The following is a 24,594-nucleotide window of genomic DNA, read 5'->3' as shown; positions in this document are numbered from 1 at the left end:
CGGGATGGGTAGGGAGGTGGAAAGATAGTTCCAAGCAGAAGGAAAAAGCTGGGTTGTCAGTTAAATTAAAATAAATTTGTTGAGGCTAGAGCTTAAGCTGGGAGAAGGGCAGTAGAGAAAAATGAAACCAGGGAATGAGCAAGTGCAGGGTCTTGTGAACCATATAAAGCAGTTGAAATCTTCCCTAAGGGCCAAGCCACTAAGTGGTTATAAGCAGGGAAGTGACAGATCAAGTGTTTTAGAAACAATTCCTTGTGCTGTGAAACGGGAGTCAAATGGAGTAAGACTGGAGACAGAAAGCTAGTGAGGAGGTTGATGCAGTGTCCCTGGGAAGAGGAGATCATGAACTGAGAGGTGATGGTTAAGGGGAAACAAAGTGGCCATGTGTGAGTAACAAATAAGAGAGAACCAACAAACCGGAAAGTTGATTGACTTGGAGGTGGAGGGAGATGGAGAAGAATTTCATCCAAGTGTCTGACTAGGACATCTGTGTAGTTGATGAGCATATTCACTCCGCTAGACAGTTTTTCTGTAGATTTGTTATGGAGGGTCAGGGAGCAAGTTAGGAGTTCAGTTTGGGGCATATAGTATTTGAGGTGCCTTTGAGGCATCAAGCAAGCTATGTCCAGCAGACACCAAGACAGAGACATAATTTTTCATTCATTCATTTGGCAAATATTTATTTAGCCCCTAGTATGTGCCATTGACTATTCTAAGAGATGAAGATACATCAGGAAACAAAGATTGATGCCTGTGGGGAGTTTACATTTGAATAGAAGGAAATAGGCAATCAACCAAAACCATAATAAATGTATACTAGCTTAGAAGGGAATAATGGATATGATAAAAAGAAGAAGCATAGTAGAGTAAGGAAGTCAAGAGGTGCTGTTATGAGGGGTGCTCTGGGAAAGATACAAGTAGGGTTTGTTTTGGTTTGTTTTGTTTTGTTTTTTGAGATTTGAGAGTCATAAACAGGCAGATGTAACTGAGACCAGGGAAGGGCATCAGTAGAGAGAGCAAGGCTAAGGAGAGTAAAGAACAAAGAACTTTAAGAGCATGAGGTCCCTGAGACAGCAAGGGATGGGACCCAAACAGAGGGATTGACTTGCTACAGGAAGACTGTCATTTTTTTATGCTGTCACAAGAAGGTAGTAGTAAAAGATGAAGCAGGTGCAGGTAAATTAATAGGCTTATTGGTGGGGAATTCAAGGAATTTTCATCTCAAGGTTTCAGTCTTTTCTATAAATTAATAAAAGATAATCTGCTAATAGGGTGAAGAGTTGGAAATCTGAGTATTGAAATAAAAGTGGTGGGTAATAAAAGAGGAGGGGTGGTTGAGATACACAGGACACCCAGGCAGATTTGAAGACCCTGTTGAGACTTTCTCCATGGAGGCTATGCTGGATTCTCCAATCCAGTTAAATGCTCCCTGAACCACATCAGTGCACTTACCACTCTACATGTTAATCCCATTTACCTACCTATATCACCCACTACTGTGATTTCCATGAGGCTAGGGAACAGATCTGTTTTGCCAATGCCCATTTACTGACAGAGTAAATATTCAACAGGTATTTTTTGAATGGAAGCACACACAGATACGTATGTAATCGTTAAAGATCTGGTATGTCTAGGGGGCAGGAGAGAAATCATTTGGTTGATCCTCGATAGGTTTGCCTGGGACAGGACAAATTTCCACCTATAATCCAGGTATAATTATTAATAGCAGCCTTATAACTCATAAAAATTTCCTAGTTTGGATGATAAATGATAGGTCACCCTCATGATCACATTATCACAGATTTATAGGCTAAGAAGATATATGAGGAAGAGGTGGGATCTGATTTTTCCTGCTTTTAAAAATGGGATAAGCAAGCAGGGAATCACTTCTTTCATCCCACTGAATAAGTGGTTCCCTACATGGGGCGCCTGGGTGGCTCAGTGGGTTAAAGCCTCTGCCTTTGGCTCAGGTCATGATCTCAGGGTCCTGGGACTGAGTCCCACATCGGGCTCTCTGCTCAGCAGGGAGCCTGCTTCCCCTCCTCTCTCTCTGCCTGCCTCTCTGCCTACTTGTGATCTCTCTCTGTCAAATAAATAAATAAATAAAAATCTTTAAAAAAAAAAATGGTTCCTACATGTTGTCTTCACAACTGAGCTGTAAGAGCCCTTTAAGGATGTTGCATTCAGGTGCAGAACTGGAACTTCAGTTGTTATGACATGGGCAGAATGACCATCCCAGTAACCCCTTGAGAAAGCTTCACACTTCTAAACTAAGAAATTCAGGAGAAAATTTAGAGCAAAAGATATGACCTAAAGTTAAGTAAACAAGTTTGCAGCCTTCAAAATTAATCTTGTCCTTCAGGTGGCTCAGCTTCATCCATTATAAATCTCTGCAATCCCTACACAATAAATTAATCTTTTCAATGTCTTCCATTGTTTCCTCTTTGTTAAAGATATATCTGGATCAAAATAATTTACGTAATGTTTTCCACAAGTGGCAATGGCTTGGGAGACCTGATAAAGAAAAATTGTTTAGAGAATAGATAAAACAGAAAGTACAGGACCATTAGAATATTCACAATGACCATGGCAACAGTCAGAACTCCTCTCATAAACATTGTATTAAAGAAAATATTTTACTGAGAGACTTAATTTAAACTATAGATGACTGGTCCTCAACCCCATCTGCACATTAGAATCATGTAGGAAGCTTTTTAAAAATAAAAATATTTAGACGTCATCCCTCATAAACTCTGACTTAACTATCCTGCATCATGTCTTGGACATATGTAAATTTCAACAGCCTCCTGGGTAGTTTAACTGTATGACCAGGGTTGAGAATCTCTGCTGTGACTACAAGGGGACACTATCTATTAATTCTTAATTTTCCCAAATATCCTAGAGATGCCTGTCAGTAAAAAGCAGTCCTTGAACTTGGCTGCATTTGTCCCTCTCATTACAAGATTAGAATTTGTAGAGACTATTTGAAATAATATTCGTATGTATTCTTGACAAGTTGTACTTAGAAGTTTCTCTTTTCTCTTTTTAATACTTAAAAACTTTTATTTGAGTTATCTGTTGCTTACAAAGTTCAGGACAGATCTTGAATTTTCTACTTCATCAAAATAAAAAAGAGAAGTCTTGAGTAGATATACAGTCACCACCCTATGGAATGTTTCACTAGAGAATTATTGATTTCTCATCTTTGAAACTATTTCTAATCACATGCTATCACATACTCCATTAAAAATGCTTCTTGTTTAATTCCTATGTTCTTTTTTAATGTCTTTCATTTTTGCTATTTTGAGTAACTCATCGACTCATTCATTCATTTCCTTAATATATATTTATTGAGAGTCTACTACATGCCACGCACTATGAAAGGTGCTCAAAATTCAAAGGCTACCCAAAACAGACAGAGTTTTCTATTTCAGAGAATGCATAGCCTAATCAGACAATAAAAATCATATATTATCCAAACAATAAGAAAGTTGCACTGCAGTAGTTAGTGAAGGGAGAAGCTCTTGGTGCAATGAGATATACTTAAGGGACATTTGACCTAATCCGGAAATTCAGGAAAAGCTTCTGAAGAAGTATGAGTTGAATGAAACCTTAAGATGAATAGGACCTAAAGAACTGAGAAGTTTCCAGGTACCACAGGATCTGAAAAAAGTAAAACTAATTTTAATATAAGTAGAGAGAAGTCATGTTGCCTGATCTGGGAAGCCCCTGACAAAGGAGTCTTACCAAGATTAATATGTTTGGGATATGTAAGGCATTCACAACCCTACTAACTTTCTACTTTGCTTTCTATTTTTGTGACATTCAGCTACTTGTCAATAGATGCAACTCTGCAGCGGCTGGAATCACATTCCTTCTACAATTTGAGTAAAATGACTCATATGTAAGTACAATGAAAAATGCAGCTCAGACTCCATGATAGCCAGTCTTGATTGATAATTCTGGGGCTCTAGATGGTTTTAACAGTTTGGTTTTTTACCATGGGTCAAAACTGCTGTTTATGATTAAATCCTTAACTGGTTCTCACAGTTTGTTGATCCATCTAAAATTCCACTTCCATGGTTGTAAGGTAAACACAAGGGACACCTGGGTGGCTCAGTCGAACATCTGCCTTTGGCTCAGGTCATGATCCCAGGGTTCTGGGATTGAGCCTCGCCTTGGGCTCCCTGCTCTGTGGAGAGCTGCTTCTCCCTCTCCCTCTGCCTGCGGCTCTGCCTGCTTATGTTCTATCTGTCAAATAAATAAAATCTTTAAAAAAAAAAAAAAAAAGAAAGAAAGAAAGAAAAATGGAGACAAAACTAGAAGTTCTCCTCTTAAATTGTCATTTCCTTTTATTACTATTATGTCACAGATTTCATTGGTGTGGATGTCAATGAGTCAATAAATATTTACTGATTACTGACTTGATTCCAGTCCTGTGCAAGATTCTGCAATCTAACATTTTTTCTCAATAAGGAAAGAGAAATGTAACTTCATGGGATTAGAACAGGAGTAGAATTAGGAATTCTGGCTTTGGCATTGTTAGAATTGTGTTTGAACACTGGCTTCTCTGCCCACCACCATCTGACCTTGCACAATCATGTAATCTTCCTAGCCTCACATTCCTTATTTGTAAAATAAGGGTATTTTATTTGTAAAATAAAAAGGTAACTTTATAGGATATAATGCATATAAGCCAGTGCCTAGCACATTAAAACCAGGCAGTGCACTTTGTAAGTAATTAGTCTATTTCTTTAGTACATTACAATCAATTAAAAGTTGTACATGATCACAGTCTTCTAGGCAGCCATTTAATTTTATGAAATTCTATGAAATATGAACTATTTTCTTGAAGAAACAAAAATACCTATTATCTAAAAATTCTATGTTCTGGGGTGCCTGGGTGTTTCAGTCAGTTAGGTTTACTACTTTTGGTTTTGGCTCAGGTCATGATCTCATAGGTCATGAGATTGAGCCTCACATCAGGCTCTGCACTCAGTGGGGTGTCTGCTTTAAAGATTCTCTCCCTCTGCCTCTCCACCTATTCTATCTTTGAATAAATAAATCTTTAAAAAGGAACACTTACTATGTTCTAGACATTATGCCATTTTGTTTTCTGTATGTAACCCCCTCATTTGAGTCTCAAAAAACAACCCTATCAAGTAGAAATTATTTTTTTCTATTATTTATATAAGAAAAACATAAATTCATAGAGGATAAATGTGTTTTCCTTAGTCACACAGTTATTAGGAGGTAAGAGCAGAATTTGTATTCCATAAATATCTTATTCAAAAATTGTTACACTGCTTTCAAGAACACTGAGGTTCAGAATGTTACTTCTAGCTATTGGAGGCAAGCTTAAATCAAGCCAACCATTACTCTGAAAGCAACTAGACAAGATGGGTAGAAATATATATATATATTTTTTTTTTTCAAGGGCTTTCAAGGGGACTAAAGGGGAGAGAAGCAAATCCCTAAAACAACATTTGATTGTTTTCCTCTTGAGGAATTCTGTGAATTATAAGCAACAACTGAGATGCTGAGGTTGAATAGAAGTTCAAGCAATCTCATTGGGCTAGCAAACCAAAAACTGGAGTTCAGAGCTTATAAAGGAGGATGACTCTTTAGTAAACAAACACCCCAAGATTTTGGCTGGGATCCCTGAAAAGCTTCATCCCAGAAGTATGGAATAATGGGAAATAGAGCACTCCTCATGAAGGTTAAGGCCTAGCTTTGAATCCATAAAAAATAACCAGGCATAAAAACAAAACAAAACAAGAATATATGGAAAAAATCAAGAGAAGAAAACAAACAAGAGAAAATGCCCACAGAAGATTCAAATATGGGAATATTTGAGAATCGAAGTTGTCAGACTTTAAAATAACTGTAAGAATATATTGAAACTTTTAAAGATAGAGAATTTCAAAATAGAATTAAAAATTATTAAAAGGATCAGAAACAAGAATTTAAAAATTCAATAACTGAAAATCTAAACACATGAGCTTAACAACAGATTAGACACAGCTCAAAAGAGAATTAAGAATCTGGAAGATAAGGCAGAAGAATATATTCAGCCTACAGCATGAAGGAAAAAAAAGAAAATTTAAAAATATGTGGCACAGTAGGGGTGCCTGAGTAGCTCGGTCAGTTGAATGTCTCTTAGTTTCAGCCCAGGTCATGATCTCATGAGTCATGAGATCAAGCCCTGCATTGGGCTCCACATTTAACAGGGAGCATGCTTGAGATTCTCTCCCTCTGTCCTCACCCCCAGGCTTGCATGCATGCATTCTCTCTCTCTGTCTCCCCACTCCAGATAAATAAATAAATCTTTAAAATATATGGCACAGTAAAAAATCTAGCATACCTAACATTGGGTCCCAAAAAAAGAAAGGAGAAAGGATGAGAGAAGCAATATTTGAAGAGAAATTTCTAAAACTCATAGGGGAATCAATTTGCAGATATAAGAAGTACTGCAAACCCCAACAGAAAAAAATACAAAGAACCATATCAAGGTACATAGTGGTAAAGGTATTAAAAACTAAAGACAAGTGGTATCTGCGTGGCTCAGTCAGTTAAGGGTCCAACTCTTGCTTTAGGTTTGGGTTATGATTTCAGGGTCCTGAGATCAAGCCCCACATTGGGCTCCCCACTCAATGGGAATTTTGCTTCCCCTCTTTCCTTCTGCCCCTCCCCTCACCTATGCACTCTCTCTAAAATAAATTAATCTTAAAAAAAAAAAGACAAAGTGAAAATTATTAAAACCAGCCAAAGCAGGGAAAGACCCACAGAGTTTCAAAGAACTGGCACTAAAATTGATAGCTGATTTTTCATTTAACAATATTAAAGGGAAATAATGCCAAATGGTAGTACAGAAGTACAGAAGGAAATGAAAAACAAAAGTAAATGAAAAGGTAAATAAAAATGAACCTTGGCTGCACAAAACAAAATAAAAAATATCTTACTGGGTTTAAAATATCGGCAATCCTTGCACTGCATGATAGTATAGGATCATGAAACTGCATGCTGAAACTATGGAAAGTTTCATTATAATCAGAGAAAAAATTGTGGTTTTTTGTGACTTTTAAAATTTTTATGAAAACAGTAAAACTTCCTTTACTATTGATTATAAATGTATAGGGAAAGGAAAAACTGTAAACTGATATTTAGCACACTGTAATTTTAAATGTTAAAAAGGATTTAGAACTAAAATATTTTATTTCTTTGTAAAAAAAAACTTATCAAGAGTAACTTAAACAGTGCTTGCCTTTTTTCTCTTTGCTATGTAACTTGCAAGAGCATCACACCAATGTTTTGGCAAATTGTCATACTTCTTTCTAGATCTGAAACAGCTTCCATGATTTAATTCTCTGTTCTTTCAATGTCATAAAATATTTCTAGGAGCTCCTTTAATGCATGTTTTTTTATCAGCATCATTTCTTTTGGGACATCTTCATCCTTCTGTTTACAATCACTTTTCTCATTGATGTCAATAATTTGCCTTCACTAATTCCTTTTTTGGAATATCTAGAGTCTCTCAAATGGTGGCAGTATCACATTCACATGGTCAGCTAGTTTTCCTATAACTCCATTTTCATATGATTCAAATGTCATTTCCAGGATTATCACATTTTGTTTCTTTGCTGCTCCTTCATCTCTGCTGGACATTTCCCTCTTCCAGTTATTCGCTTTTATAAAGTGTCATATGTGTTTATCACTGGAAGACAAGGGGGCAATACAGCTGCACAAACAGTAAAGCTGCTTGTGGACTGAATAGCAGGTGCTCAGGGACCAGTCACTAATGACTCTAAAAGAAGTGGTGTAATTAGTCACCTATCACCATATGCATTTGTTACTTACATAGTGATGCACACATTGAAGCAAAGCTTGTACTTTGTGCAATTATTCATAATTCACAGTTAATATATAATGGTAGCCACAACCTGAACCCTGCTTTTGGGACCAGCTATTATTTAAATTCAACTAAATAATGGTAATTTAACATTATGCATATTGGGACCATGCAAAGCGAGGACTACTTATATCCACAAAATTAAAATACACAATAGCAAATAAACAAAGGATGGGAGAGTTATAAATGGTGTTAAAGTGTCCTAAAGTCCTTGAGTTGTCTGAGAAATGCTACCAGTACTAAATTCTATTAGACTTTTATAAGTAATGAATATGTGTTTTATTTTCTTTTAGTATTTTTTTTATTTTAATTTAATTAATTAAGCATAATGTGTTACTAGTTTCCGAGGTAGAGTTCTTTGATTCATCAGTACCATATAATACCCAGTGCTCATTATATCACACATCCTCCCCAATATCCATCACCCATTTACCCCATCCCCCAACCTAGCAACTCTCAGTTTGTGTCCTATGATTAAGAGTCTCCTATGGTTTGTCTCCCTCTCTGATTTCATCTTGCTTATTTTTCCCTATGTTTCTCTATGATCCTGTTTTGTTTCTTAAATTCCACATATGAATGAAATCACATAATTCTCTTTCTCTGATTGGTTTATTTTGCTTAGCATAATATCCTTGAGTTCCATCCACATCATTCCAAATGGCAAGATTTCATTTTTTGATGGCTCAGTAGTATTCCAGTGTGTGTGTGTGTGTGTGTGTGTGTGTGTGTGCGTACATCTTCTTTATCCACTCATCTGTCAATGGACATCTGGATTATTCCCATAGTTTGGCTAGTATGGACACTGCTGCTATAAATAGTGGGGTGCAGTTGTCCCTTCAGACTTCTACATTTATATTTTTAGGATAAATCCCTAGTAGTGAAATTGCTGGGTCATAGCTCTATTTTCAACTTTTTGAGGAACCTCCATACTGTTTTTCAGAGTGTCTGCACCAGGTTGCATTCCCACCAGCAGTGTAAGCAGGTTCCCCTTTCTCTGCATCTGTTGTATCCTGACTTCTTAATTTTAACCATTCTGACTGGTGTGAGGTGGTATCTCATTGTGGTTTTGATTTGTCTTTCTCTGATGCCCAGTGATATTGAACATGTGTCTGTTGGTTATTTGGATGTCTTCTTTGTAGAAAAGCCTGTTCGTGTCTTCAGCTCATTTCTTGATTGGATTATTTGTTCTTTGGGTGTTGAGTTTGATAAGTTATCAATTTTGGATACTAGCCCTTTATCTGATATGTCATTTACAAATATCTTCTCCTATTCTGTCGGTTGTCTTTTGGTTTTGTTGACTATCTCCTTTGCTGTGCAGAAGATTTTATCTTGATGAAGTCCCAATAGTTCATTTTTTCCTTTGTTTCTCTTGCCTTTGAAGACATATCTAACAAGAAGTTCCTATGTCCAAGGTCATAGAGGTTGCTACCTAAGTTATCTTCTATGATTTTGATGGATTCCTGGCTCACATTAAGGCCTTTTGTCCATTTTGAGTCTATTTTTACGTATGGTATAAGGAAATGGTCCAGTTTCATTCTTCTGCATGTGGCTGTCCAATTTTTCCAACATCATTTGTTGAAGAGACTGTCTTTTTTCCATTGGACATTCTTTCCTGCTTTGGCAAAGATTAGTAGACCACAGTGTTGGAGGTATATTTCTGGGCTCTCTATTCTGTTCCATTGATCTATGTGTCTGTTTTTGTGCCAGTACCGTACTGTCTTGATGATGACAGCTTTGTAATAGAGCTTGAAGTCTGGAATTGCGATGCCACCAGTTTTGGTTTTCTTTTTCAACATTCCTCTGGCTATTCGGGCCTTTTTTTTGGTTCCATGTAAATTTTAGGATTATGTGTTCCATTTCTTTGAAAAAAATTGATGGTATTTTGATAGGGATTGCATTAAACATGTAGATTGCTTTAGGTAGCATAGACATTTTCACAATATTTGTTCTTCCAATCCATGAGCATGGAACGTTTTTCCGTTTCTTTGTGGCTTCCTCAATTTCTTTCATGAGTACTTTACAGTTCTTTGAGTACAGTTTCCTTGTCTCTTTCATTAAGTTTATTCCTATGTATCTTATAGTTTGGGGTGAAATTGTAAATGGGATCAACTCCTTAATTTCTCTTTCTTTTGTCTTGCTGTTGGTGTATAGAAATGCAAGTGATTTCTGTGCATTGATGTTATATCCTGACACTTCTGAATTCTTGTATGAGTTCTAGGAATTTTGGAGTGGAGCCTTTTGTGTTTCCCACATAAAATATCACATCAACTGCAAAAAGTGAGAGTTAGACTTCTTCTTTGCCAATTCAGATGCCTTTTCTTTCTTTTTTTTTTTAAGATTTTATTTATTTATTTGACAGAGATCACAAATAGACAGAGAGTCAGGCAGAGGTGGGGGGGAGCAGGCTCCCTGCTGAGTGGAGATTCCCAACATGGGGCTCAATCCCAGGACCCTGAGATCATGACCTGAGCTGAAAGCAGAGGCTTAACCCATTGAACCACCCAGGTGCTCCCCTTTTATTTCTTTTTGTTGTCTGATTGTCAAGGCTAGGACTTCTAGTACTATGTTGAATAACAGTGGTGATAGTGGACATCCCTGCCATGTTCCTGACCCTAGGGGAAAAGCTCTCTGTTCTTCCCCATTGAGAATGATATTCGCTGTGGGTTTTTCATAGATGGCTTTGATGATACTGAGGTATGTAGCCTCTGTCCCTACACTTTGAAGAGTTTCGATCAAGAAAGGATGCTGTACTTTGTCAAAGACTTTTTCTGCAACTATTGAGAGTATCATATGGTTCTTGTCCTTTATTAATGTAATATATCACATTGATTGATTTGAAGATGTTGAACCATGCTTGCAGCCCAGGAATAAATCCCACTTGGTCATGGTGAATACACCTTTTAATGCACTGTTGGATCCTATTGGCTAGTATCTTTGTGAGAATATTGGCATCCATGTTCAACAGGGATATTGGTCTATAATTCTCCTTTTTGGTGGGGTCTTGGTCTGGTTTTAGAATCAAGGTAATGCTTGAGTTGGGAAGTTTTCCTTCTATTTCTATTTTCTGAAACCACTTCAGAAGAATAGGTATTAATTCTTCTTTAAATTTTTGATAGAATTCCTCTGGGAAGCCATCCAGCCCCAGACTCTTGTTTGTTGAGGGATTTTTGATTACTGCTTCAGTTTCCTTGCTGGTTATGGGTCTGTGCAGATTTTCAATTTCTTCCTGTTTCGGTTTTGTTGGTTTATACATCTCTAGGAATGCACCCATTTCTTCCAGATTGCCTAATTTGTTGGCATACAGTTGCTCATAATATGTTCTTATAATTGTATTTCTTTGGTATTGGTTGTGATTTCTCCTCTTTCATTCATGATTTTATTAATTTGGGACCTTTCTCTTTTCTTTTTGATAAGTCTGGCTAGGGGTTTATCAACCTTATTAATTCTCCCAAAGAACAAGCTTCTAGTTTCGTTGACCAGTTCTACTGTTATTTTGACTTCTATTTCATTGATCTCTGTTCTATACTTTATTAATTCTCTTCTCCTGCTGGATTTAGGCCTTACGCGCTGTTCTTTCTCCAACTTCTTTAGGTGTAAGGTTACGTGGTATATTTTAGACCTCCCTTGTTTCTTGAGAAAGTCTTGTATTGCAATGTACTTCCCTCTTAGGACTGCCTTTGCTGCATCCCCCAGACTTTGAACAGTTGTGTTTTCATTTTCATTTGTTTCCATGAATTTTTAAAATTCTTCTTTAGTTTCCTGGTTGACCCGTTCATTCTTAGGAGGTTGCTCTTCAACCTCCATGTATTTGAGTTCTTTCCAAATCTCCTCTTGTGATTGAGTTCAGGTTTCAAAGCATTATGATCCAAAAACATGCAGGGAATGATTTCAGTCTTTTGATATGGGTTGAGACCTGATTTGTGATCCAGGATGTGATCTATTCTGGAGAATGTTCCATGTGCCCTCAAGGAAAAATGTATGTTCTGTTGCTTTAGGATCGATGGCTTTGAATATATGTGTGAAGTCTATCTGGTAGTAAATCTGTGCTGAAACCAGAACCTTCCACTCCTTCTTTGGAGAAGGGCTATTATACAACTTTCAGTCAGCTGAAGATGGATTGGTAAAAAGGTGTCTATACACAAGTTTCAAGTTATTTTTGCTTGTGCAGAATAATCCATATTTTTCCAAGACTGAATGGGCAGTCTTGTGGCTTTCTTCCTTTTCTATATTCCCAAAAAGGCTACATGAAGTTCAATTCTTTTTTTTTTTAAAGATTTTATTTATTTGACAGAGATCACAAGCAGGCAGAGAGGCAGGCAGAGAGAGACGGGGAAGCAGGCTCCCCGCTGAGCAGAGAGCCCGATGCGGGGCTCGATCCCAGGATCCCGGGATCATGACCTGAGCTGAAGGCAGAGGCTTTAACCCACTGAGCCACCCAGGCACCCCTGAAGTTCATTTCTTGATGAGCCACTTATAACAGCAGTTCCTTGGGAGCTAACATGACAGGTGGATCAGATTTCCCTATGAGAAACAAAATTGGCCAGCTGACAGCAAAACATCCAGATGGGAAAGTCCTTCTTTCCTTCTGATTATGTACTATATGTCTCCTTTCAATAGTCTTATCCCCATCATTCTTTTTCCTTCACAAGTCCTTCACAAGGTTTACTTGAGCTGATATGAAGGAGACTGACATCAAGAAAAGAAAATTCAACTCAGAAATGAAGAAAACTGGAAAGTATATAATACACCCCCAGAGCATCTCAATCACCCCTGCTACAGTACAATTCAGTGTATTGCTACAGTCCAGAGATGAATATTGGCAGCTTGAAGAGATCATTTCCCCCCGCCACTGGCTGTTAAAGGGCATCAAATAAATACTAAGCAAGAGGAGTTTGCTGGGAGAGTTAGAAATAAAAAGCTAACCAATTTTTATTCCTGTAATAATTCAGTGCCAGTGGGAGCCAAGTACTAAAAAAAATTCCTCTAATCATTATGTCACCATCTCTTATTAAGAATCCAGGGAATCCCAGAAATAGAAAATTCATTTCAGAAGACCCCTGAGGGCAATTTAAAGCCTTAAAAAATTACAATAATAGTAAATTAGCTATTGCTCTTCAGAGGCTTACAGAGCAGCAGAAGCATGGAAATCAGGTTGAAAAAGTTGTGTCCAGATTACAAGCTTCCTGAGCTGCTCAACATTCTCTAAAGCTTAGTTGAATCTTGAAATACCTTTAAAAGACATACAACTTAATACAGATGGAGTGGATCTTTCATTTAGTGATAGTGTGAAATTTGCTCCTTAGCGGCAACAGACATACATAAAAGAAATATTGTAGCAAAGCAGGGGGAAAAGCCCAAACTGGCAAAATACCTCAAGGAGTCACAAAGTTTTCTTGCAGCCTTCAACTTGGATCTCTCTCTCAGTTTTTCTGTGGAGAGGTATAAGAACATTTTTCTCATAGATGTTAAACCATGGCATCAAATGGACAAACTGTTTATCAAGGGACTTTAAAAATCTGACCCCAAGGAATTCAGGACACATAAAGGCAATTCAGAGGTAAACTTCTGACTTGGGACAAATTCCAGACTGAAGAAATGATCATCTTGGATAAATGTTGTAATAGATGAAACGAAGTCCAGGTTTTTGTTTTGTTTTGTTTTGGTTTTTGGTTTTTTTTTTTTTAATTTTCTAAGGATTTTATTTATTTATTTATTTGACAGACAGAGATCACAAGTAGGCAGAGAGGTAGGCAGAGAGAGAGAGCACGGGGGAAGCAGGTGCCTTGCTGAGCAGAGAGCCCGATGTGGGACTCTATCCCAGAACCTTGAGACCATGACCTGAGCCAAAGGAAGAGGTTTAACCCACTGAGCCACCCAGGCACCCCAATTTTTTAAAGGTTCTACCACCTTCAGCTATCAATCATTTCTGATAGGTCAAGCAGAAGTTCATCTTCATCTTTTCCAGGATCCAACTCGATCTCAGCTTCCAATTTCCCTCCTGAAATTTCCCATTAGTTTCTCAAAATTATCCTACATAGAAAGGGGAGACTTTCCTGTTGAGGTGAAGGTGAGTCAGAGGGTTTTCATGGCCATCTGGGATGAAGGGCCAGACACTTCCAGAAGGGAGGAATCTGAAGGGGACTGGGCTGGAGGCAATACAATCACTCTAGGTTTTTCCATGTCAGGCATAGTGACTGACTTGTCCTCAGAAAGGAGTGGGATAAACACTACAGCTGCTTTTTTGGTGGGACTTTCCTGTAGGATGCCTAGAGCTGAGCGGCTTCACAGCTGCAGTCACAGCAGGGTGGACCTCCACTGCCTTGTGTTTGGGGGCTGTTTAGGGGGTGAGACAACTTTAACCACAGATGGCTTCACATTGACTTTGGGTTTAGCTTTACCCCTTTTTTCCAAGGTCTGTGCTGCACATCTCACATACAGTAATGCGTTCCCAGTGCCTGAGGTTTCTACCTCTGTCTTTTGGGATGGCTTTGTGGGAAGCCACTTTGCCAGGTGCTGTGTGAGGCCCGGCACAGGAGTGAGCACTGGCTTTTCTGTTGTCTGAGTATTCCAAGAGTCTCCATCTCCCCAAAAGTGTGTCAACACTGATTTTTCCTTCTGTGAGGTTCCCCTCTCCAGCTATTTTGGCATGTGCTTCCATCTCATGGTCTCATTTCTCTTGACTTGAGTTTCAGTGATGCCAACTCCTGTGGTCTCTACTGAGGTCTCTTCAGCCTCTGTTCTAGAAACACTGTTCTGAGAAGCATCTTCACTTCCTTCTTAAAGTTTGTCTTCTTTTATACCTGTTTTTGTTTGTTTGTTGTTTGTTTTTTGATTCAGAGAAGCTACCTTATGCCGGTGGCCTCAAGCTGAGGCTGGGAGCTAGTCCTGCTCTCAGAGCTCTGTTGTACCTGCAGTGCCTTCCCCTATTTAATTTTCTCCAGCATCTTGATGTGCACCACCTGCATAGACTTTGTTCTACCTGCAGGCTCCTCTGATTATTCTTTGCTGGTAACTATAGGTGGCGAAACCACTGTTTGGTTCCTTTTTGTTTGTTTGTTTGTTTTTAATTTCACTATCAGTCTTTAGTCACATCCTTTTTGCTTTTTTGTCTCTCTGCTTCCTGCTGCTGATGTTTCATTTCAGCCAGGATCTCAGAGAAAGTTTCAAATCAGAGAGTGGAGATGCTTCTTGTTCCTAAAGTAGAATCATCAACTTTTGGAATTCCTTTTGTCTTGAGTTTAACTTGCAATTTTACATGTTTCTAATTAGCTTTTTTAAAGAATTTCTTCTCATGTCTTCACATGGATCTCACCAACTTTAGTGACACTCTCTGCTGACTCCCCTCCATGTTTAAACCAGCTGACTTGCCTAAACGCTCCTTGAGACTTGGAAACATGAACTTTCTTTGGTGGTTTGCCAGAGTTAGTAGTAGCTTCCACTGTTTTCCTTAACCTCTGTGCAAGGCTGTGCTTTAATGAAGGATTGCCATCACCACCTACTGAAAATTTTTGTTTTACCAGCCTCTTGGTGAGACTCAGTCAAACCAGTCCCTTTGTTTGCTGGAAAAAGTTACTGTCCTCACTACAGTCCAGACATTCTCTTTTTCAGGACCTGGAATGGGCTGAGGTTGGTGTAAAAGACTGGAAACTCCAGAAGAAATTTCACCTTGCTTCTTGTATTTTTTCCTTCATTTTCTTTGATTTAATTCAAGAGTTTTTATTCCAAAATTCAAACATTCCCCTTGCTTCAAATTGACCCCGGGTTTCTGGGCAGAGGCTGTCCATAATCCATTATGAATTTTGGGAGGCAGTTACAGGATGGATGTCTTGGTTTCATCACCTTTTTCAGACAACTGACCATCAACATCTCCATCATCACCTGCAGCATTGATTATAAGTGGTAGATGGGTGGGGCTAGGAACATTTTCGAACTTTCTATTCTCCTAATACTTTGCAGCTGAAGGGAAGAATTAGACTGGACAGACAATTTGTTCTGTTGAACTGTGAGCTGGTTAGCCTTCACTTTCCCTCTGGTGACTCAGACACAGTGGTCAACAGTTTTGCTTGGAGGCAGGAAAAGGCCATCAATATAATGCCCTCCTTTGTGGATGGAAAGTGCAGTTAGTTTCTGACATCCCTTTGGCTGATTTTCCCAGTAACAAGGAATCTCACATTTTTTTGTCAATCTCCATTTGCTGAACACTGCACACCTATTGAAAACATCTCCCTTCTTGCCATGATGTGCAGTTTCATTTCCTAGTGCAAATTTGCAGTGATGGGAGGGACAGCTGTCACCTTTGGTACATGTAGAACAGAAAAAAAAAAAAAATAGCAGTCTTCTCCTTGATTAGGCAGACTGGGTAGATCCTTAAATCAGAAGTGGCTTCTCGTAAACAAACCACTGCTTCCTCAAGGTGAGGACCAGCTCTAAATCCTCTTGAAATGGGTTTAGTCTTCCAAAAGACAACTCAATCACAGAAATCTCTTTAAAATGCAATCATTAGTTGGTTGCTCTCAGTAGGAACCTCTGTGTCTTCCCTGAATTCCAACCTGTTAGGCCTTTTTCTCATTCCTAATACAAGTCAATTTTCCAGCAAATTTTTGGGTAGGGAGTATCCCCAAATCCTAAAAAGCATCACTATCACTAATTCCACAGCTTCCTTCTCAAGATCCAGAACCAAAGCCTGCAAGATGTCAACAACATGGGCTTTCCCTATAAGAATCCACACTTATCATGGGAGTTTAGAGGGTGTTCCTCATGAGGGTTTCATCAATCCAAACCTCCAACATTGTCCCCCATTCTGGCTTGCTGCCCCATCTTCCTTCTTTCTTAGCCACTGCCACCTGTGTTCCTCAGAGCAGCAACACCATAATGATTATATGTTTTAATCCATAGGGCAACAACTAAAATAATTGTAAAAGAACATATAACTAACAAGCTAACAGTAGTGAGGATTATCATCACAAAAATAAATTAATACAAGAGACATCCAGGTGGCTCATTTGGTTAAGCATCTGACTTGGGTTCAAGTCATGATCTCAGGGCCCTGGGATTGAGCCCTGCCTGGAGTCCCACACAGGGTTCCACACTCAGTGGGGAGTCTGCTTTCTCACTGTTGCTCCCCCTGCTTGTTCTCTCTCTCTCTTTCTCTCTCTCTCTCAAGTAAATAAAATCGAAAAAAAAAATTAAATAATACAAAAAGGGCAAGAAATTAGAATAAAGAACTTCTAAAACAAATACTAAATTTAATACCAAATAATCAGTATTTTTATATATATATATTTTTTTTTTCTTTTTAGGGATATTTCTTTCTAAGCACTTTCTTATTTTGTGAGAACATTTGTCCCCCCTCTCCCCCCTTTTTTTTTTAATTTTTTAATTTTTTATAAACATATATTTTTATCCCCAGGGGTACAGGTCTGTGAATCGCCAGGTTTACACACTTCAAATAATCAGTATTTATATAAATTGCATTAAATGTAAAAGGACTTAATATTCCAATTACAATACAAAGATTGTCAGGTAGGTTAATAAAAAAAAATTCAACTGTATGTTTCTTACAAGGGACATACATTAAACACAACGATATAGAAAGACTAAAAGTATTAGGATAAAAATATTAACATGCAAACAATAACCAAGAGAAAATAGATATAAATTCCCCACTGTACATTAACCCTGAAGTATCACTATATATAAAAATGGAAATTTTATTATGATAAAAAGGATTACTACAGAGAGATATAATGATTCTAAATTTGAATATCTGTAGGAGCAGAGATTCAAACCATGTAAAGCAGAAACTGACAGAACTGAAAAAATAAAATAGATACCCACCATCATAGTGGGGATTTGTTTCAATAGAGCTTTATCAGATAGAACATCCATACAAGAAAAATAAAAATACTAATAAGAAATTAATAAGGCTTGAACAACATAATTTGCAAACTCAACCTCATTGACTTGTATAAAATATTGTATCCGGCAACTGCAGAGTACGTATTCTCTTCAAGGACACACAGAAAGTTTATCAAAATTGACCATATGTAGGGCCATGAAAGCAAGTCTCAGTAGCTTGCAAAAAATTCAAATCAAGTTCTCTGATCAGTAAACAATGCACTTGTAAATAAGCATGAATCAAAGAAGAAATCACAATAGGCACTAGAAAATAATTTCAGCTAAATGACAATAAAAATATGACAATCAAAACCTATAACATGCAGTTAAAGTTACACTCAGAAGAAAATGTATAGCTTTAAAAAGAATGGGTTGGAAATAAAGGCTAGAAATAAATTATTTACATATCTTTCACAGAAATTTACAAAGGAACAGTAAATTGAAACTAAAGAAAGTGTAATATTCAAGAGAACTGAGAATCTAGGTCAGTAAGGACAACAGTTTAAATTCAAAACAAAATCTTCAGAATCCAAATATAGTCTTCATTTATTCATTTGATTTTCTGCCCCTTGCTAAAAAAAAAAAAATCAAAGAAACCAATTTGTAATGAAGCTTTATATACACCCTACAGCTCTTAAAAGCAACTGCTTTGTTATAATTATGGCCTTTTCCTCATTAAGATTGTAGGCATTAACATTTCTCTTAGGAATATCAATTTTCTCCCTATGAGCAAAAGAGTTAATCTTATAGAGCAAAGAAACTACTAAATACAAAAATTAAAAAGAGGATAATTCGGCAAGTGGATTTTTAAAAGGCTATTTCTCTGATGTATGAGGTAGTCAGTCTAATATCTTAGAAAATAAGAGAATAATACATCTTGCATTCTGCAGATTTGCCTAATAGATATCCTACATTATTATCTGCAAATGGTTTCAGTTGGCACAAAGGGTAAGTAAAGACTTTTGGACTCCTGCCACACAAATGCTTAATACCTTTATTTTGTAATCATTTATTAAGCAATGACTATAAACAAAGCATCATGCTATTCGCATGACAGAAAGAAAGCTGAAAAATCCGCCTCCTTCCCTCAAAGAATTGAGATAGAAAGCATGAAACCAAATGTCAGTATAGAATGATCTGTCTCATCTAATTCATCTCCTGTGAGCCCAACTTCTCTAGCACTCCCCGCAGAGAACTAAAGCTGTCTTATTTGTGAAGCAGTCAGTCCCTCACCAGGTTGGTTCTGCTGCAAGCAGAGGTACTGAACTAAGGTGTGCTGATGGCCAAGGTCATTGCATATTGCTAGCACTTACTGAAAACGCTCAGGGAGAACATTAGCAGTTAAAGAGCATAATGTCATTCGGTTGCATGGATGTCCTTCCTCAGCAGCCCTCCCTCTCTCCCTGTGCCTTTTTTGGTGGTGTGATTTGGTCAATTGGCTGAATTAGGGCTATGGAAGGACTCGTGGCTCATCATTCCCACTTCTACCCATCCCTTCACTGCTTTTTCAACCTTCTCCTGCTAACACACTATATTTTTCCTGTGAGTTGGGCGCCCAGTTCTTGCTTAGATTGTGCCGATAGGAATTACAATGGTAAAAAATATGAGCTAAAATTGTTGGTGACCTAGGGCTGGCATTCCAAAGATAAATAGCTATCTATTCTGTCAATAAATAGTTATGTTTAACACAGTGCTAAAACTGGTCATTGCATCTTACAGCTATCCACAGGATTCAAAATAGTGGATCATTCTAAACTTACCTAGACCCTCTCCCTTGGCCTCTGTGATTCCACACTCCTTGGCTGGTCTTTCTCATTCCTCACTTTTAAACATTGGGGTTCCATATGACCCAGGCTGTGTCTTCTTCTCTTCTTCCTCTATGATTCTCTCCATGTGACCTTAACCGATTCTTCTCAAGTTTACACACATAGTCTAGGTCCCTCTTTTTAGCATTGAGCCATTTACCTGCTGGTCTCCTTGATGTCTCTTCTGAGATGTCTCACATGTATCTCACTACTTAAATGCCCCAAACTGAAATCAGCCTCTCCCTCTGATCTACCACTCCTCCATTATTTGCTGAGCCAGTACATGGCACATCCATTTATCTTACTGCAAATTCCAGATACCTGAGGGGTATCCCTGTGTCTTCTTTCCTTCTCACCTCTTTCTTTTTTTTTTTTTCCTACTATTTCTCTTAAGATTTTTTTTTTTCATTTATTTGACATACAAGAGATCACACATAGGCAGAGAGGCAGGCAGAGAAAGAGGAGGAAGCAGGCTCCCTGCCGAGCAGAGAGCCTGATGCAGGGCTTGATCCCAGGATTCTGGGATCATGACCTGAGCCGAAGGCAGAGGCTTAACACACTGAGCCACCCAGGCACCCTGCTTATCACCTCTTTCTAATCCTTCACCATGTCATGTTGATTCTACTGTCCTAATATGCAAAAAATGTACCCTCTTCCTCTCCACTGCCAAGACCCTTGCACAAGCCATCATAATTTATGGGAATTATCACATGGAGATGGAGAGGGCCTAGTTGAGGTTTTTTTGTTTGTTTGTTTTTTGTTTTTTTAAGATTTATTTATTTATTTGAGACAGAGAGCAGGGGGTAGGGGCAAAGAGAGAGGGAGAGAGAAACTTAAGCAGACTCTGCACTGAGCATAGAGACCCATGCTGGGCTCGATCTCATGACCCCAAGATCAGACCTGAGCCTAAACCAAGAATTAGTCACTTAACCAGCTGCACCACCCAGGCGCCCCTAAGCCTAGTTTCCTAACAGTCACCTTCAAGGGGCCAGGCATAGAAAGCAAAGCTATCTTAGACCCTCTCTATTGATCCAGACACTGCTAAAAAAACAACCAGTGATCCCAGTGAAGGCCACGTGAAGCAGAAGAGAAGTACAGTTTAGCACTGCCTGAAATCCTAATCCACATAATCATGACCTCTATAATAAAATAGTCGTTATTTTAGCCACTTAGTTTGGGGTGATTTGTTATACAACAACAGACATCCAAAAGAGGTAGCAATTACATATCAGCAATGGGTAAAAGACATTGAGGATTTATAAGAGAAAATTACAAGAATGGCAGGTTTCTTTATAACTTACTGAGAGTCCTAAATGAAAACAAAACAGTTCTCCTGGGTTTTAAACTTCAGCTGGAATACAGTCTAACCCCCCAAAATAACTTTTTTTTTTCAAAGATTCATTTATTCATTTGAGAGTGAGGAAAAGGGAGAGAGAATCTCAAGCAGTCTCCACACTGAGCACAAAGCCCAATGTAGGACTCGATCCCACAACCCTGAGATCACAACCTGAGCTGAAACCACGAGTCTGACATTCAACTAACTGTGCCATCCAGGTGCCCTCCAAATATAAATTTGATAAAGCTTACACCTGTAAAATGATGAAACACAGATCACTTCCATCTTCTATTTCATGTTTTCTATAAAGAAGCCAATAGAACATTGATTGTTGCCATTGTTACTCCTACTAAAAGCAGCCACCAATTACTGAATACCTTTTATGGGCAAGCATTCTACTAAAAGAGCTTCACATACCCTATGCCACTTAATCTCACTAAGCCTCAGGTCCACTATGTAAAATGAAGACGGTAATACACACCTCACAGGGCTCTTGCCCAAATTTCCTCAGCTAAGAATTTTCAGAGTCAGAATTTGAAAGAAAAGAGTCCCTCTAAAACTAATGCAATTCATAATATCTCTTCAATTAAAAACGGAAATAAAGAAAATGCTACCCTCAAAGGATGTTTTTACTTTAATGTGGATTTTTTGAAAATCACGAGTAAATAAAAATTCTATAATTGGGTAGATAAAAAGTGTGGTTTACGGCAGATAGTGTGATAAGATCTAATATTCGCTGCTTCATTAAACCGAGTCAAGTGAATTTATTGGAGGTTTCAAGAGTACCGGTTTTAGTCCCGATCATTAGATAATCATGCAATCAGCTGACTGCCTCTTCCAAGAAATTTGGAGAATCATTTTTATAATGTCCTATTTCCAGTGGAAAATCTACTGGTAAACTCACATTTTCTTCAACCTGTTTTAAAAATCTGAACATATAAACTCTCTTTGAATTGACATCTATTATTTTTTTAATTCATCAATAAATTAAAAGATGCATCAACATCATGCTTATCACCTTTCAGTTATATTTTTCCCTTAATTGTGGAACCTTAGCTTTGAAATACTTCATTGGTAATAGCCAAAGTAGAATAATTAAGATTTCTCTCATTGAAAAGTCTTGATAATTTAGAAATAACTTTTTCTGTGAATTTATAGACTACTGCTGAAAAATTACTGCCAGTCTGAAAATCAGGACTTTAGAAGCTAAGAACCTAGTATATACCAAGCGCTTTGACAGATTTTATACTCTTTGATCTAGTAATTCCACTTCAGTAAATTTTCCCCAAGAAAATAAACAGAGGAGTGAGTTTACATAAAAGCCATTTGTCTCATAGTTAATTTATAATAGCAAAAATTTGGAAGCTACTCAAATGCTCAGCTAGAAGGGTCTAATATGAAATACTGAGCAACCATTAGAAATCTGTTGCCACAGACTATTTAATCCCAGAGGGAATACTTTTGATGTAGTGTGGTTTTAAAAACACAAAACATACTTAAAGACAGGAAAAAAACCCGATTTTCTTTATATCATGGAATAAGAGGTTTCACATCTTTTTGATGTGAATGTGTTTAAAACTTTTCACAATATATTATCTTCATAGTTAGGTGGAATAAACTTTTTAAAAATTAAGAGTTCTTTCAAAATACATCAATTTTAAAATGAATACTTGGTGTAAATTCATACTACCTGGGTGACTTACTGTGTGATAGGAAACCTATCAGAAAATGTTACTTTAAAATTAATTTACCTAATTCTTAGTCCCAGTTTTCACCTCAGTACTATGCAGCATTTAAGGTATGAAAATTAATGGCTTTGCTAATACATACACACCTTCTTTTTAAAGTAGTTAAGTAATTAGTTACTACTTCTCTCTAACTCCCAGAGCGCACAGTTAAGTTGCACATCATAAATGTCCAATAATTATTCCTTTAGTTTTAACCAATATCTCCCCCTCTTCCCACTAGAGTGAGCAACCTAGTCAAAGACAGAATGGCCTGCCTTCTTTTTTTTGAACTAATGGTACTTAAAAGCAGACTAGAAAAAAATTGAAGATCAAATGCAAGTAAGTTGAAAAGAAGCCAGGGAGCCGGTCAATACCTAGGTTTTTGGTTCTCATTCTCATTCAGTTTCTTGTTTTACACAAAGTAGTTTTACACATTAATTGCATTTGTATTTCTTAAAATTCCAGCTATGCCAGCTAGAGACCTTCTCTTCAGGTCTCTTATTCCAATTCAAGGTCCTTGCCCATGCAAGCCTGGAACCTTCCCATCTCCGTTGGTCCCATCTTACTTTGCAGGTGAAAAGCCATGTCAGTTTCATTCTTGCCCTGCTTGCTTCCCAGCTTGGCCTCTTTCTCCTCATGAACTGGGGGCACTGAGGGTGTGGGCGAATATCTCTAAGACTAAGGAGCAGAGTCAAATGCTATGACCTAATGCCAGTCAAGAGGGAAAAGGGGGCACAGGACAATGGAAGGAAAAAAGAAGTTGGAAAGTTCCTTAATAGTAGAAGGATTTAAGCCTTCATTTCTCCTCCGCTTGCCTCTCTCTGCCCAACCTGGGGACCCTCTTCTACCACTTTGCTGGTTTCCCAGACGGTGTGGGTGTAGGCTGGGGTGCTAAGTGCCTGCCACAATGACAGCTGCTCTGAACAAGCCAATTTCTCTGTTATTTGCTCTTGTTAAGAATGAACAAATAGGGGCACCTGCGTGGCCCAGTGGGCAAAGCATCGGACTCGTGGTTTGAACTCAGGTTGTGATGTCAGGGTCCTGAGATCAAGTCGCCCCACCCTCACCCCCACTGGGCTCTGGGCTCAGTGTGGAGTCTGCTTAAGATTCTCTTCCCCTTTGCCCTTCCCATCCACACTCAGAGTATCTGACACTTTGTATGTTTTTTAAAATTTTTATATAGAATATATATTCCTTTATGTTTTTTGAAATTCAGGACTTTTTATATGCCTTTTATTTCTTTTCTTTTTTTTTTTTTTTAACTTCGAACAAGATAAAATAGCGGCGCCTGGGTGGCTCAGTTGGTTGGGCATCTGATTCCTGGTTTTGGCCTCAGTATTGATCTCAGGGTCCTGGGTTTGAGCCCTGGCAGGGTGAGTAGGTGCCCACTGGGCTCAGCTCAGGGCGGAGTCTCCCTCTCCCTCTCCTTCTGCGCCTCCCCTCCCTCACAGGTGCATGCAATCCCTCTCTCTCTAAAATAAATAAATAAATCTTTAAGAAATAAGATAGAATAAAAAGTGAAAAGTACACATTCTTAGCTTCCAAACCTACCTACCAGAGACAACCACAAGGAACACTATGCTCTGTATTTTAAGAATTTTATTGATGCTTATTGTATTAGTTTGGGTAGGCTAAGAGCTAAGAAATAGACAAAATTAAAGCTCTGTGACAGCCTGAAGGGAACTGAAGGTTACTTCTTGCTCATGGGACAGAACCGGGTGGAGGGGCAGGGAGCCAGGGCGGTGCTCCTCCACGCAGTCACTCAGGGACCCCCGGGGGCTGATCCAGGGGCCCTGCCTCCCTCACCTCTTGTCCTCACTCTGGGGGACAGCTCTACGTCAACCTGTCATGCTGGCGTGATATATATGTTTTCTTTCTCTCGGCGTCCCCAGTGTCCTGACAACATAGCTAGCCGCCTGC

The 24,594-nt window shown here is 38.3% G+C and overlaps 1 protein-coding gene and 1 pseudogene across 4 annotated transcripts in view; one reads left to right on the top strand and one right to left on the bottom strand.

Moving 5' to 3' along the window:
• Positions 1 to 24,594, top strand: part of TSHR (thyroid stimulating hormone receptor) — a 163,310-nt gene that overhangs the window by 91,754 nt on the left and 46,962 nt on the right. For 3 of the 4 annotated variants that reach the window (XM_032344785.1, XM_032344786.1, XM_032344788.1), the window contains one exon: positions 3,830 to 3,904. The exons of the other annotated variant lie outside the window; for it this stretch is intronic. In XM_032344785.1, coding sequence (XP_032200676.1) covers positions 3,830 to 3,904 — 75 coding nt within the window. The remainder of the gene's footprint in view (positions 1 to 3,829; positions 3,905 to 24,594) is intronic. 4 annotated transcript variants of the gene reach the window in all.
• Positions 13,797 to 16,115, bottom strand: LOC116591674 (annotated as a pseudogene).

The sequence above is a fragment of the Mustela erminea genome, chromosome 5, assembly GCF_009829155.1.
Source record: "Mustela erminea isolate mMusErm1 chromosome 5, mMusErm1.Pri, whole genome shotgun sequence".
NCBI lineage: Eukaryota > Metazoa > Chordata > Mammalia > Carnivora > Mustelidae > Mustela > Mustela erminea.
The sequence above is the reverse complement of the archived record's forward strand: the minus strand, read 5'-3'. Positions and strand labels throughout refer to the sequence as shown.